Here is a 15,821-nt window from a genome sequence, read left to right as displayed (position 1 = left end):
CCATGATATGGCCCAGTACAAACCCAGACAGGCCTTAAGATGTCTGGACAAGGTCCCTTGCTCTTCCCTCTTTCCTGCAGAAAGACAGGGCAATGTGGGAAAAAGAACAAAGGGGAGAGGACTCCTTCCTTGTCTGGTAAACAAGTTGTTTATCTGGGGTGAGAGCACTTAAGCTGACCACTGGTCCCCCAGTAAGGTCTTTGTTTTTGCCGTTTGTGGTTATAGCCTGGCAGAACGCCTTTCCATTGGGCAGCTACACGTTAGCTTCAGTTGCCCCATTGGAGCAATCGATCACTGGCCATATGTATATAGAGGTTCACCTGGTAGTTGCCTTTGTCTTGCTTTAAGCCTTGCCTTCAAGCCTACTTGGACCTGTCTTATAAAAACTGCCTCAAGTTGCCCTGCCTTGCCTCAAGTGCCTGATCCAGAGCGTGGCATATAGTCATGAGCCATACCCAGCAAGCCGGATGTGGCAGTTTAGGCTGGGTGCCCCCTGCCACTGCTGCATGAGACACACCTCTGATGTCCTGGGTGCTCGCCCAATAGGGGTGGACACAGGAAATGGCTTATTTCTACCCATAAATCCTGCGCCCTATAAAGCCATCTGCAGAGTCATTCTCTTCCTCTTTCTTCCCTCTCTGCTCCCATGGGAGATGTCCTCTCTTATCGGGTAATGCCAGGGGGGTATCTCAGGCCTCTTAGGCCTGACTAGGCCTAATGCCAGGAGGAGAGCGGAGGGGGGGGGGCAGTCTCAGACCTGGCCAGCCTGAGACTTGCGTAGCAGTGGGAGGGGGGGGGAAGGAAGAGCCCTGAGGGATTGGGTGGACCCTCAGGTGGGAGGAAGGGAAGATTGGGAAGCTTTTGGGAATTCTGTGAGAGGGTTCTGTATGCTTTAGGATGTTCTTTTCCACTGTGCTTTGTAGTTTGTAGTTTTCTGTAGCTTCACCAATTTGCTTTTCTATTTAAACTTTTCCATCATTCTCCAATCCATTTGCATGTGTCATTCTTCTGTCCCTTTTGGGGCAAGAGATGTTCTGGCTGGCCTCAAACCAGCACACTGGAGAAGCCATAAGCCTAGAAGCCACATCCACCTAGCCTGCTTCCGCTTGCCATTAGAATCGTGCCGTGCCTCAGTTTACCCAGGAACCAAACAAGCACCCATTGTGAGAAGTGTCGTTAACTGCCCGCCATCTGCTGAATCCAGATCAGCCTGGGACCAGGCAGCAAACTCTCATTGCTAGCAATCTGCCGTGCCAGCGCTGTATGAGAGTACCCCAAAGCTAACACAACAGCATCTCCCATGTGGGTAAAACCAGCTGTGAGTAATTAATTCATTGCCCTTTGGGCTTAAAGGTCCTTACCCAGTCTGCTCTCGGGGACCTTCTCTTTCAAAGTTGTTGCCTCCTAGTTTGCATAAAATTGTTTGTTTGCCCTAAGACTGCATATTCCCATTGTAAACATATATTCCAACCGTACAATGATCCTATTTAACAAGTTTTGGCAAATTTCATTAATAAAGGGTTACTAATATTTTATTAATACCCGTTTGCCATATCATTTATTATTGTTGTAAGGGTAATTAATAATTCCCTTTGCAGCAACACCAGTGAAGGTATGGCAGTCACAATAAATGGGAAGGCAGTCCTGAGGAGCAGGAGGCTCCCCTCTTCTCAGGAAACTTCCCCATTTATGCTACATGTGATGTTTGTGGTCAGGGATACATCTGTGAGCCTACTCAGGTCAGTTGCCGTGGCTGACTCAAAACCGCTAATGGCCTGCAGCCTGTGGGTGGTCTATGGTTCTGTACCAGCAAAGCCAGGACAGTATTACATATGCTTGTGATATATGCATCGGAGGTGAATGAACATAGTCCTTAGGTCTCTCTCTCTTACCCTTTTCTGTGATGTAGCTTCTAGTTTGAAAAAAAACAAATAATTACTCTCTTAAGAGTTTGTGTAAATGCATGAAATACTTAAGTGCCACTAATGGTTTTTTCCTCTATGGGTATCCATTGTTTTACTGATTTATGTACAGATACTCAAATGCTGATCCTTTTTGCTTGCTTCCTGAACTTAAATACCTCAATAATGCTAGCCATAGTACTGTAATTTATGAATAATGAATTCTAAATATAATGCTTTTATGCTAAATACATTGCCTTAAAAATAACTCATTAGATCCACTGAAAAAAATACTCCTGGTGATCCTAGAGAGCAGATACTTGGTGTATCAGCAAAGGAAATTTGTGAAGAAAGCGAGCAACTTCTGGAGCCTAGGTAATGAGGACAGTTAGTAGTGAAACCAGGCCTACTTAGCAAAGGCTAGCTGTTGAGTTACAAAATATTTTCAAGGTGAATAGAAGTTTTTATACTTAAAGAAAATATTTGAGTTGATAGCCTTTTTTAGAGGGCAAGGCAGAGAACAGAGTGGCGTGTTAGGTTGAAAACAAGGTATGAATTCAGACAAGTTAAAACAGTTAAACCCTAACTTCTAATAGGAACGATGGGCTTCTTTTGTGGCTCTCAGATTTACCAGGCATCAAGTAAAAATTCTCTTCCAATTCTTTTTGAATTATTGCATGAACTACCTAATTTAATTTCAATCAATGTATGGTTGAGGAGACTTTCTATGGGAGTCCTCCTTCATTTACCAGAGGTTTTGAGGTCTGCTTCGGAAGTTATTGCCCTTCCTCAGCTTTACTCCTAACATTTCATAGGGGAGCAAAACACTTGCTGAGGTAGACATTTTACTTTGTGCTAAAGCAGAGGAGTACTCCCATCAGTTTTTTGAACCAACTTGTGTTACTTATCAGCTTCTGTGATAGGTGTGTGTGATGGTTTGAAACTGTCTTTTTAATTTTTCCTTGCAAAGTTCAGAACAGAGAAAGTGAAAGAATGTAAATAAGTCACTATTGGGTGTAAGAAAGCAAAATAATGATTGTTCTAAACACTTCCATTGGATAGATAGAAATGTTTAAGAACTATTACCCAAAAGAAAGTAGGCACTCTGCACATTCTGCGTTCGGCAGTGGGGGCAGTTGCTGGGCTGTCTGGCTGCTGTTTCTTCTTCTCTTCTGGCTGAAGATAACACGTACTGACCTTGGCAGCTAAGTTAACAACTTTCTGCTTAACTAACTCTGCTTCTCTGTACAGGGGGGGTCTGGGGGGAAGCTCCTGGGAGAGAGAGAGGCTCCTTTGGGAGGGTCCCCTTGGGGGGAAGCAAAGGGAGATCGGTTGTGCTTTTTCTGTTGATTGTATATATTTGTGAATGTTGTGAATTTTGTATATTTGTACATATTCATTGCATTTCATTGTAGATTTTAGACTTTGCTTGTAAATACAGCTTTTCATTTGCTTCCAGCCTGACCTAGCCTGGTTATTGTTAGAGGGGGAGAATTTCAGCTCACACCGACACCCTTTTTGGCGCCCAACGTGGGGCTCGATTGCTTGTTTGATTTATTTCTGCTCAGATTAGGAAGCAAAATGAAGCTGTTTTGGATTCTGAGTCATTCTATTTCATCTATTATCGGTGCAATTGTCTACAGATGGGCCGTTTCCTGCATGATAGACAAGATTGTGAGATATGTGGCATATAAGTAATTTCTTTGGGTTAAGAACAAGTTACTGAATGTTGGTGAATTCTGTTGTGGTCTTATTGCCACATATCTCACATATCTCACATCATAGAGAGGTTTCACAATCTGACTGTATCCAGGAACGTGCAGTCTCCAAAATCCCACTATGCCTAAGAAACGCAGAGTTTCTTTCTTGTTGATGGGATTTGCCATGGTGGAGACTCTGTTTATCACATCCATTGGGATGTGACGGCGACCGTCTTGCCACCGCACTCCCAGAAACTGGATTTCTCTGGCAGGTCCTTTCACCTTGTCTCGCTTGATAGCGAAACCGGCTTGCAAGAGAATGTCAATGATTTTGTTACCTTTCTCGAAGACTTCTTCAGCAGTCTCACCCCAGACGATGATGTCATCGATGAACTGAATGTGTTCTGGAGGTCCACCTTTCTCCAAAGCATCATGGATCACTGCATGGCAGATGGTTGAACTGTGAATCCACCCCTGGGGCAAACGATTGAATGTGTACTGAATGCCTCTCCAGGTGAAAGCAAACTGAGGCCTGCATTCCTCTGCTATGGGAATAGAGAAGAAAGCATTAGCAATGTCTATGGTAGCATACCATTTGGCCTGCTTGGATTCCAGCTCATATTGGAGTTCCATCATGTCTGGTACAGCTGCACTCATGGGTGGAGTTACTTCATTCAAGGCACGGAAATCAACTGTCAGACGCCACTCTCCATTCTGCTTTCGCACAGGCCAGATTGGACTGTTGAAAGGTGAATGAGTTTTGCAGATGGCCTTCTGACTCTCCAGCTGACGAATCAAGTTTTGAATGGGCACCAAAGAGTCAAGGTTGGTTCTGTATTGTCTGTGATGCACAGTTTGGGAAGCAACCGGCAGCTTTACATCCTCTATCTCATGTTGTCCCACAACTGCAGATTCATCTGAAAGCTCAGGTCTAATAGACAACTTCAATTTTCCTCCATCAATTTCTACAGTTGCTATTCCAAAAGCCCATTTGTAACCCTTAGGGTCTTTAAAACACCCTTCTCTCAGAAAGTCAATTCCCAAAATACAAGGTCCATTAGGTCCTGTTACAATAGTATGTTTCTTCCACTGCTTCCCAGTTAAACTTATATCAACCTCTATCTTAAACAACTCTTGAGATCCACCAGTGACTCCCTGAATAGTTATAGATTCTCCCCTTTGATAATTTGATGGTATGATGGTGCACTGAGCTCCTGTGTCAACCAAGGCCCTGTACTTCTGAAATTTTGAAGTGCCAGGCCACTGGATGTACACATCCCAATAGATTCTGTTATCTCCATTATCCCTTACCTCCCCCTGGTGGAAGGCAGGGCACCCCTAATGGTGGGGATTACCTCCACATGTACAGCTGGCACAACGTCCAGCACCAGAATTAGGATCACTGTTGGAGCTATCAGAGTTGTTCTGGGAAACTGAGGAAGCGACAGCTACCCTCCTGGTATTGCTACCTCGGGACCTGCCCCTCTGTAGCTCCCGTAACCTCTTGAAAAGATCAGAAGTTGGTTGACCATCCCATCTGTTCATGTTCTCACCAAACTGATCACGCAGAGTTAACCAGATACTGCCATGTGATTGCCTCTGCTGTCTGTTGTGGTTTGACCTGTTCTGGAATGGCCTCCTTGGAGCACGTCTGTTTCTGACAGCTGAAACTTGTATCCATCTGGAGGAAGAGGAATCAGAATCATCCCCCTTCATCAAGTTGGATATGGAGGTTTTAAGTTCCTCCTTCAGCTCTTTCATGCAATTCTTTATTTCCCCAGACAGAGTTTCAATGGCTGAAACCAAAGAAGTACGTGCAAGACTATCCTCCAATTGCCTCATTTGGTCAGTGAAATAGCCAACAGTGGGAGGCACTCCACCATAATTTCTTGCCACAATCCTGCTTGCCAGAATAGTAGCATAATTAGGAGGAGCAAGCTTAATGAGCTTTTTGGCAAGGCCTGTTCCAACAGGAATTTCATCAGGATTCAGAGTCTTATGATCTCCATACATTACTTCCCTCACAGCAAACTCTCTTAGACGCTTGATTCCCTCAGCTATTGTGGTTCAAGGCTTAGGGTTCCATGGTAAATCATCTCTGCTGGGGTACCTCAGCGAGACTGCCAGTAGGAGGCGTGCCCACAGAGGAACTTTACCAATGCACTTGCCTAGGTGCCTGTCTATGCCAGTATCCTTTGAGAGCATCCCCAACTGAGAGGCCGACTTGTCACCTACCACCAATGCTGGGGCTCCCATATCAAAACACCTGGCTAGCCAAGACAGGACTGGCTCATTATCTCCTCTGATGTAATCCTTCCTCACATGTCTAATTTCCTGTCTGGGTGCATTAGCTGACTGTATGTCATCCTCATCATCATCCTCCTGCGGTTGCTGTTGTAATCCTCCATTGAATTTCCTTGAGTTCAGAGGCTCTGCCAGCAGTTGCTAATCTACCAGGGTCTACATCCTGACCTACATCTCCATCATCCATGTGGGGTCTCAAGAGGTCTACCAGAGTTTTAAGGCTAACCCTCTCTTCCTCATCAGAAGGATCTTTCTTAACAGAGGGACCCTGAGTAGAAGGACGCTCATCTCCATCTGCACCATCTCCTGCAGCATCTGCATCTCCTCCTGCAGCTCCTTTACGCTTTCTGGTTACAGTGGCCACCAAATTTACTGGCTTGGTTTTCACATTCACAGCAGAGTTGGAAGAGCAAGTAGCCTTATGTCTTTCTTGACACAGTGCTATCAGTAGCCATATGATTATTCCAAGAAGCAACAAAATTAAGATTAAGGTTAGCACAAGATATCTAGGGTACCACTGGTTCCAAAGACCCTCTGTAGTTGTAAGAGGAGTAACAAACTCAAATGTGTCTGCTAGCACATCCATAGTTGAGTTACCATAGCTTCTTAGCCCAATAAGAGTGTGTGTGTGTGTTTGGTTTGTTTTTTTCATCACCCCAAGGTTACAGTGGGAAAAGGAGACTTCTGTGTACAAGACTTTGAGTTTTTACCGATGAGCATCAGAATGTGTTGCACAGAATATGAGAACTGCTTGCCGGCATAGAATTGTAGATACAGGTGTCTCCTTCAGGAGTATAAAGAGAAACAGAGGTGGAGGTACCATGAGGTTAAGTCCAATCTATTGTTAAGTGACTTTGTGTTACATCTGTCACTACACTCTGTCTTCTGAAGAGCCATCTCCCTCATTGTGGGGAAGCAAAATGGCTTTTCGTTTCGATTTGAGAATGTGTCCTAGTGGTTCAAGATCCGTCTGTCTGCTGTGTGAAAGGGAGATTGCCTAGAATTATGCCTTTACATCTGAAAGCATTTTAGATGGGATTCAGGTGCCTAGACATAGGCATCTAGTGCCGTGTGAGGTGCCTTGCAGTATCCCCGCCAGCCACACACAAGCCTGACCAAACACCTGTAAGAAAGAGATGTGTGCCCTTCTGCAGTGTTAGCTGGTGACCAGATAGGATACCCAGGACTGTCAAAACTGGTTTTTGGATGACTCTCGTCAGGCCAAATGAATTTTATCTTTCGTGTCAGGACAAACAGATCGGGGTTGTATGGAATATGTGATGTGTAAGGGATGGAGTGCTCATGAAATGATGCGGGGCATTGACTTGAAGTATGGATTAGAAGGATCAACTAACCTGATGCAACTGTAGTGCTTGCTGCTTCATTTTCATGCTTGAGAAAAATTGTTGCAGGCTGCACGAGTTCATCTGGAATTGAGCTAATGATCCAGTCCCAGATGTTCCCAGTAATTAATGCAGCCCATGTTTGTAAATGACTAAAGAGACACTGGCAGTTGGTGTCTAGGTAGGTGCAGGATGTGGGACTGACTTGGGTTATGCAAGGATATGTCTGCCTGTTGCTGTTTTGCTTGGGCACAATTTAGCAATCATGCTGTTACAAATGGTTTGTGGTAGGGCAGAGGAACTGTTAGCAGCGGTTCAAAACAGCTGGTATCTGTTAGCAATAGTTGAAGAAGGATAGAGAAAGTGCATTTTTTTTTTTCCTCAAAAGTGAAAGTCTAAAAGCAGTATAGTTGAAGTTACTATGTTCTTAGGTTTGACTATTGTCAGTCTGCTGTGAAATACTGCAAGGTGGTACTTAGAACCATAGTAGCATTAGCTATGAATGTCAACACTGATATGGTGTTGATATTTGCCAGTTTTACTGCAGGGAATTCAGTTCCCCCCCAGTGGTGTTACTTGGGGACCTGCTTTAAGATCAGTTAACTTGATTGGCTGCTTCTGAGTAGCATGAGTAGAATACAGATCTTCAATTTCTACAGCTGATGCTCTGTAATGCTCTGTTTCTTTCTTCTGTTACCGATTATGACTTAGAAAATGTTAGATATTAAATGCCACCTTAATTTGATGAATTTTAAGATCAGCTAAGGTAAAGGCTTGAATTACAGTAAATGTAACTATTTTAATTTTCTTTAGAAACATGAAACATTTTTCTCTCTGTAGATGTGAAAAGTATTTCATAGACTCTTGTCCCTGGATCTGCATGTTATTACCCTCACTGCTCTATAGGTGAATCACAGTAAATAGGTTGTTTGGAAGTTTGTAGCATTGGGGAGTGCTGGAAAGTTTGGGGGTTTTTTTTGAGTGTATCAAGTTTGATGCACTCACATTTCTTTCTGGAATCTTCTGATGCTTAGAAGCTGAGTCTTGTGTGTCTAGATGTCTGAATATAAGGAGAACCTTTTCTTGAATTTTCTTTTTCCCCTGCTTTGAAGTAATTTATCTGGAAGAGAACTTGTTCCAGAGTGAGAGTATTTGCTGCTTGTTGGGTTTCTTCAGTAGTTTTTGGCAGTACTAGATGCCAGACTTCTCTGTGAGGTGTGCTTACCTCAAACTCTTCTTGCCTATTGTGATTCAAAATTAAGATAATGAATGTCTTTGGTGTTTTTTCACTTAAGATGTTCTGTACACTTTAGCAATTCATACAGGGTTTTGTAACTGCTTTTAATAGCTTAGAACTTTGTTGTAAAATGTTGTTTGGATAATGCTTTCTGAGCTGTCAGCTGTACTTGTGCATGTAAAACCTAAAATGCTGAAAGTATTTGGCCTTCAGTATTAACTAGAGTGAATACTGTCTAGCCACTCTAGAATGAAAAAATGCTTGCATCCTTTAGATAGATTTGTTTTGAAATATCAATTGTATGTTGGCTTTTATGACCCCTGTTGTAGAAATTAGTGGGGTGTGATGGTTTTAAGACTTTTTAATTTTTCTTCACAAAGTTCGAGCAGAGAAAGTGAAAATGTAAATAAATCACTATTGTGTGTAAGAAAGCAAAATAATGATTATTCTAAACACTTCCATTGGAGAGGTAGAAATGTTTAAGAATCTCTACTCAAAACAAGGTTGGGAAGTAGGGTGGTCTCAGCTTGCTCAGCTTCTGTCTGCCTGCTTCTTTTCTGGCTGAAGATAACACACTGACCTTGACAAGCTAAGTCTAACAGCCTCCCTGCTTCTTGACTCTCTGCCTTCTACCAGGGGAGTCTGGGGGGAGTCCTTCTGGCTGGGGGGGAGGCCCCTTGGAGGATGCAAAGGGGGCTTGGTTGTGCTTTTCTGTTGATTGTACATATTTGTAGATGTTGTGAATAGTGTCTATTTGTACATATTCATTGCATTTCATCATAGATTGTAGTTTTGCTTGTAAATACAGCTTCCATTTGCTTCCAGACTGAGGTAGCCTGGTTATTGTCGGTATGGGAGGGGGATTTCAGCTCTCAACACTGTTACATGGTGTTTGCAGACTGCATTCAAATAACATTACATTAGCCGTTGGATACTGCCATCACACTGCACAGTGGCAGTCAGGAACTCCAGCCCTGGTAGTGTGTAGTAAGCAAGTTTGGTTCAGCTGGATTGGGCAGAACTGCACCTTGTTCATACCCCTGGACTAGCAGTTACACCGTGAGTTGAGATTCTGTCTGCCGAATACATGGACAAGCTTTTAGAATAACTAGAAATGGGTGTATTGTTGTGCATGAGGGAAAGTACATAATGCTGGAAGCTAATACAATGACTTTGTTTCATTAACTGTCATAAATACAGACTTGAGGGTCAGATCTTCACAAATACTCCAAAGTACCACCCTGAAAAAGAAATGTCCTCAAAGATCAGTTGAAATTATGTGGGTAATAGAGCTTAGGGAAAGAAAAGTGTGAAGGCCCAAAAGGGTGGAGCAAACTCCCAGATTCTGTGAAAGATGGTACAAAATTTTTCTTCTCATGTTCATTTAAAAGCAAACAACCAACTCCACAACAAAAAAGCCTGAGAGAGCTTATTGCTTTAGATTTAAAAGAATTAGAAAATATCAATTTCACCTGTTAATCCTATATATTTATGGTACAGTGCCACAGTTTTGGAATACTTTTAATGTCTGTACTTTAGTTTTTAACTTACCGTAACATAAATAACGAAGAGTCTCATTAAGAATCCCCAAGTATGGATGGCTAAGTTCAGTTCTGTGTTTCTCAAGCATCCTTAAGCATTTAAAAAAATAAAATAAAATTTTGGTAACTGTCTTGTGGGCTAAGAAGTGGTATAAAACTACTGCTCAGTGTAGTTTTTTAGTCCGATGTTGACTGTGTTTTAAATGTATGAAGAAAACGTTCTTTAACTCTGCGAAGTAATTTGAATGTATTACCAAGATCATTGTTTAACATATAATTCTGTAATTCACACAACATGTCACTAACTGGGAACATTTAGTTTTGCTTTTCCCTGAATTTCTAGTTTTTCATTTTGGGGCTGAGCAGTGACTTCCACAGTTCTCCATCTGCAGTACTCCATAATGAATATCATGGGAAGAAAAAAAATAAATATCCATTTATCTGAGCCGTTGGTTCTCAAAGTCTACTATTGTTTGCTGATGTTCAGGTTTTTCTTGATTAAGAAGTTTTGCGTAAATGAGCAAAGTGCTCACTGTTTTTAAAATAGTACCGCAAGGAACTTTTTGTTCACAAAGGCTTCCTGTGCAGTATTTGTATCAGCACTGCACTGTAGCGCTGTTGGATAGTGACAGGGAAGTCTAGCCTGATTCATGATCAACCACCCCCAAAAATGCAGCAACAAAACCATTTTTATTTGAAAATCATGATTTCACTTCGAATCAGTTCTCATGATAACATACTCATGTGTCAGTGGTGATCTTTGTGCATCTTAAAAATCTGCAAGATGTTTCTTAATTCCACTTTAAAATTACCTGTGAAGTTGCAGGGAGGTACTTACTCTTCTATTATGATTTATGTGTTACGCGTAGTGTTTATTTCATTGGCGTTCTTCTGGCATTTGGGTTAGTGGTTTTCCCTGATCAAAGATCTTGATGTCTGGTTCTGTTGAAAATACTAAAAGGAGCTGGAATCAAAATGTATTCTGCCTTCACCTGCATGCTGAGCGGGAGTGCTGTTTCCATGGCAACACACGGGATAGTGGCGGGGAGGCTGGTGTCTTTTCCCTGTTTGGGGAGTTTATGTATCCAAACAATTATTCTTAGCAAGATTCTCTTAAAAATCAGTGTTTGTGGGAGAGAAGGAAATAGCATTAGTGAAAATTGTCAATACATATCCAGATGTTTTTCATGGTGGTTTTGTCTTGAATCATGAAGATTTCTTAGTGCAATACACAGCTTTTGGCTATTGCTAGAAAATATGTACTTATTATAGCAGCAGTGATCTTGGACATGTTAAATATGGGGTATTCTAATGTTTGGTGCTGCAAACACAGTTGGACAAAACCTTGCTTTACCCTTCCTAATGAACGCTGCCTTCCTTTGGGAGGCTGCATTATTACATGTAGTTGACATTTGACTGGGAGCAAGCTCTGCATAAGCAAAGGGTGAATAGTCACCATTGTAGAGATAACAAAGTTTTGCAATTAAGGTTTTTTTTGATTTTAGAGCAGGTAGTATGTTAAATTGGTCTTTCATTACTGTAGTGCAGCTGTGTCTTAACCTCGCCCATTTTATTTATTATAGGAATCATAGGCTGATATGTTCTCTGTGCTCCTGCTTATAGATAAATCCTTCTTCCTCAAGGGGACTAAGAAACTATTACATTCTACTGTTGGAAGATGCTGAGGGTTGGTTTGAGGTGTTTTTGAAGGTTGAATATTTTGTTCTTGGACTTTTTATTTAGTCACTAGGAATTAATTTCTTTGTTGATTAAAAATTTGCAAACCTGAAATGAGAGGAAAGAGGAGTTCAAACCTCAGAGTATTGTCTGCCTTGAATTTTTGTTATAATGCAGGATGGGAATAGTGGCAAATGCTGTGTGTGGGAATGAATCTATTTGTATGGGGGATTTTCACCTTTGGCAGTGGCTCCCAGAAGATGATGTCACCTTGCAGCTCATTGGTTGTGCGGCACCTAGTGCAGGGAAGGGAGAGAAAGATGCCGGCAGAAATCTCAGTGGTGGATCTAGGGTGTTTGCGAGCAGTTTTGGATAGAATCTTTGATTAGTACTGTCAATTTACTGCATGTGGCCATGTGAGGTGCTGGGTCTGTCCTAGGGTGAGGGGATTTGAAGAGCTATCAGAGGAATGAGGCGACTGATCTGCAAGAGGATCTGTGATTGTAAGTTGAAAAATCTGGGTGGAAGGAAAGAGACAGGGAGTGCTGCTGGTTAGACACATTGTGGGAGGATGTGTAGCGGAAAATGCATGCATGAGTAAAGGAAGAGAAGGGAGAAACGTTTGCCTTTGGGAGACTGGAATGATAAAAATGATATTAAGGGCTGTCTTTTGGGGAAAATATTCAGAAATGGGCAAATATTCTGTCTCTGCAAGGGTATTTTCCCTTTGTGGAAATCAATGCGTGGGATTCATTTTTATGTTCGGTTTTACAGTGGCTTATTATGAAGGCAAAATCTTACTTTTTAAGAACTTAACATGTAGAAAATGCTGTTTGTCTCTCATTGTCATTATCTTCCTAGGTCAGAGAGAGAACACAAAGTGATAAATACTTGTTTTTATTTATGTGTTTTGTGAATTGCTGTGAAATGTGAAGCAGAATGGTTGATTAGGAAATAAATATACATCCATTCTAATAGCTGTATTTTTATTTAATGTATCTTTTCCTAGACAAAAGCTTTGATGATGAAGAGTCAGTGGATGGAAATAGGCCATCATCAGCTGCTTCAGCTTTCAAGGTTCCAGCACCTAAAAAGCCAGGAAATCCTCCAAACAGTGCAAGAAAGCCAGGATCAGCTGGTGGGCCTAAGGTCGGAGGTAATGTAAAGCTATTCAGATTCTGATGGGGGTTCCCAGAAACCTTGCCAGAGCAGGCACAAATCAGAGAACTGTGGAAGGTGATGTTTAATTCATGACTGCAGTATTTTTTGCAGAGCTGAAAACAGTGAGGGACTCTGTTTTATGTAATTATTCATGTGTAAAGGTGTTGCATGGCTGCCTGGTTTTGTGAATGCACGTTAGCTTGCAAAGGCCTCTCATGTTACAAATTAACATCTGGAGATAGCAGTTGTGCTGGTGAGATGAGTATTTGGTTGTCTCTGATAGAATCCACACCTCACTGTGTATAGAAATACACTGTGAAATTCTGTAGTAGATCTGTTTGCAGACCTCTCACTGGAGGTCTGCACTGTTTTCACATGGCTAGAAAGGAGCAGCCATCAACCATGTAGCTCACCAGCGGTGTCTCTTAGACCTTAATGACTTTTATTGTTGTTCTTTAGACTGTCAGAGGATTATGAAATTGGTTGTGAAAGATAAAAACTGAGGGCCAAAACCCTTGCCAGGATTTTTTTGCATAGTAGACTTAAAGGCAGTATAGTGATGATGCTTACTAATTACAATCTTTGAACGGGAAAATCCGCATGTTTTAGGGCGGGGGTGATCTAACGAAAGGAACTCTTTGCTGTTAAGGAAGTAAGAGCTTTTTTGATGGTTCAGTTAAGTGGAAATAAATCATGCTTCAGGTATGGCTTTTTTATGAATAAGTGATTCTTTCAGTAAGGGTTTTTTGTGAGAGTATTTTTTTTCATATTCCTTTTCAGTGTTCCTGTAACATTCTCTTATGTGTACTGGGAAGCAAAGATAAAATTTGAATGAAAATGAACATGCCTAACAAGCTGCCTTGAGTATTTTCATGTGAATAAGATACAGCTAATGTTTTGACAATTCATTGGTTTTGTGATGTCATCTTCAGAATTCCTAAATACATTGAAAAGACTCCTCTAGGGCAAGATTCACACTGCCATAATATAACTGAAAATTGATATATGTATATTGATAGTTGGAATCCTAAAGGAAGTTAGGTATTGAAATTCTCTTAATATCTGTTATTATTACACAAATAAGTAATAAGAAGGATAAATTTAACCTGAAGCATGGTGGGTTTTGCATGCAAGACTCACAGGCACAGTACCACAACTGAGTGCTCAAGATTCCTGTTCTTTTCAGTATGTGCTTCTTTTAACAGTATTTAATAAAACACAGATATTCTTAAATGTAAAATTGTTCTAACATGCAGAGTTTCGTTGTACGTACTCTGCAGCAAAAACATGGAGACAGGAAAGCAGGGAAGGGGAAATAAGAACAGAATTACCATTTGACTGGTCTTTCCAGTTTAGCTAAAAATTCAGTAGTAAAGGAGATTAAAAAGCCAAAAAATATTATATTGTTTTTCCTCCTTTTCCTTGCCAACCTTCAAAAAAATAAAATGAAAAAAATACATGGAACTTTGAAATTTTTGGATTATAAGCTCTTTTCAGTGGTTCACAGTGATAAGACAAGGAACAATGGGTTCAAACTAGAACAAAGATTTCACCTCAACATGAGGAGAAACTTCTTTACAATGAGGGTGACAGAGCACTGGAACAGGCTGCCCAGGGGGTTTGTGGAGTCTCCTTCTCTTGGAGACTTTGAAAACCCACCTGGATGCATTCCTGTGCAGACTACCCTAAGTGATCCTGCTCTGGCAGGGGGGTTGGACCTGATGATCTCTTGAGGTCCCTTCCAACCTCTGATATACTGTGATACTGTGAAATGTTTTACTGTCCTTTATAATGTTGATTAAATTGTTCATTGGATGCTTGTCTGTATATCCATCTGTGGTGTGGTGATGCAGACTTCCACAAGATGTTAAGGCAAAAATTCTCCTGAGCAAAGATGTCACACCTTGGATTCTTCACCAAATGGATAGAAGGTGGAAATCTGTCTCCGTCTTCAGTTGTTCTCAATTACCTCTACTTTTTTCCTCTTGCTGTCTACCAGGGAGGAACTTTTACAGTCTGTTAATTTGCTTGTGTACAGATTTTTTTCATTGCATGTAATTACATGTCTCATAGTTTAATTCTTCTTTGGTGGTTTTGTCTCTTCAACTTTTCCTTGAGTTGCCCCCCAGTTTTTTTAGCATTTTCTATGTCAGCGTTCACCAGTAAGGCTGTTACTGATGTCTTCATTTTTACCAGCTTCAGTTTACTTCTGCTGCTCATTATTTATATCTTTCTATGTTTTTCTCTATCTCCCTTTTTTTGAGGTTACCAGTGTTTAAACTACTTTTGTCTTGCTAGCAGATGGAAACGTTAAATGTTTGTGCTGAAAGAGCATAGTATGTACAAATTCTGCATCTTCTAGCCTGATAAAGAATGTTAGTGCAGGTGTCAAAGAGGTTTATTAAACAAGTCAATCAAGTCCTAGTCTCTTCTGGAAGTGAGGAGTTGCCCACAACTTTATTCGTACAAATAGGGATGCTAGATCAGGCAAGAGGTCCATGTAGTCTTCTGTCCCATCTGACGGTAGTCAGAAGTGGCTACAACAGAAATGTACGTGAACAGGGCAAGTGTCCAGGAGCACTCTGCCATTGCAGGGCAAAATGCTGGGTTTAGAAACCCAGATGTCCAGTTAGGGCATCATATTCTGCTTGAGACTTCATGAATCTTTAGAGCTACAAACAACCCTTGATGCTCTCTTGCATTCACTTTCCATAGAGTTTGCTTTGCATAAGAGTATGCCTGAGTCTGTTCTGCAACCTCAAAATTGCCACCCTTGAAGCAAATCTATGGTTCAGGAAGTTGCCTGCTCTTGCTGATTTATTAGGGCTGCTATATGCTGCAGTCCCAGATCTTTCTGCTCACTGCTTCATTCCAAGCCTATAATCAGTGGGCACAACTTTTATCACCTTTCCTTTGTAAGCAGGGGCTACAGGTATTTCAGGCTTGTAACTGCTTAC

At 41.4% G+C, this 15,821-nt stretch overlaps 1 protein-coding gene across 35 annotated transcripts in view; it reads left to right on the top strand.

The window, feature by feature from the left end:
• The window catches only part of CLASP2 (cytoplasmic linker associated protein 2), a 154,285-nt gene that overhangs the window by 55,132 nt on the left and 83,332 nt on the right, over positions 1-15,821 (top strand). For 17 of the 35 annotated variants that reach the window (XM_054385195.1, XM_054385190.1, XM_054385202.1 and 14 more), the window contains exon 8: positions 12,713-12,859. In XM_054385195.1, coding sequence (XP_054241170.1) covers positions 12,713-12,859 — 147 coding nt within the window. Of the gene's footprint in view, positions 1-12,172; positions 12,207-12,696; positions 12,860-15,821 lie in introns of those variants that run through there. The other 18 variants (XM_054385214.1, XM_054385218.1, XM_054385208.1 and 15 more) reach the window with 2 other exon arrangements.

This window comes from Indicator indicator, chromosome 11 (genome assembly GCF_027791375.1).
Source record: "Indicator indicator isolate 239-I01 chromosome 11, UM_Iind_1.1, whole genome shotgun sequence".
Taxonomy (NCBI): domain Eukaryota; kingdom Metazoa; phylum Chordata; class Aves; order Piciformes; family Indicatoridae; genus Indicator; species Indicator indicator.
Note: the sequence above shows the minus strand (reverse complement) of the source record. Positions and strands in the feature narration are given on the sequence as shown.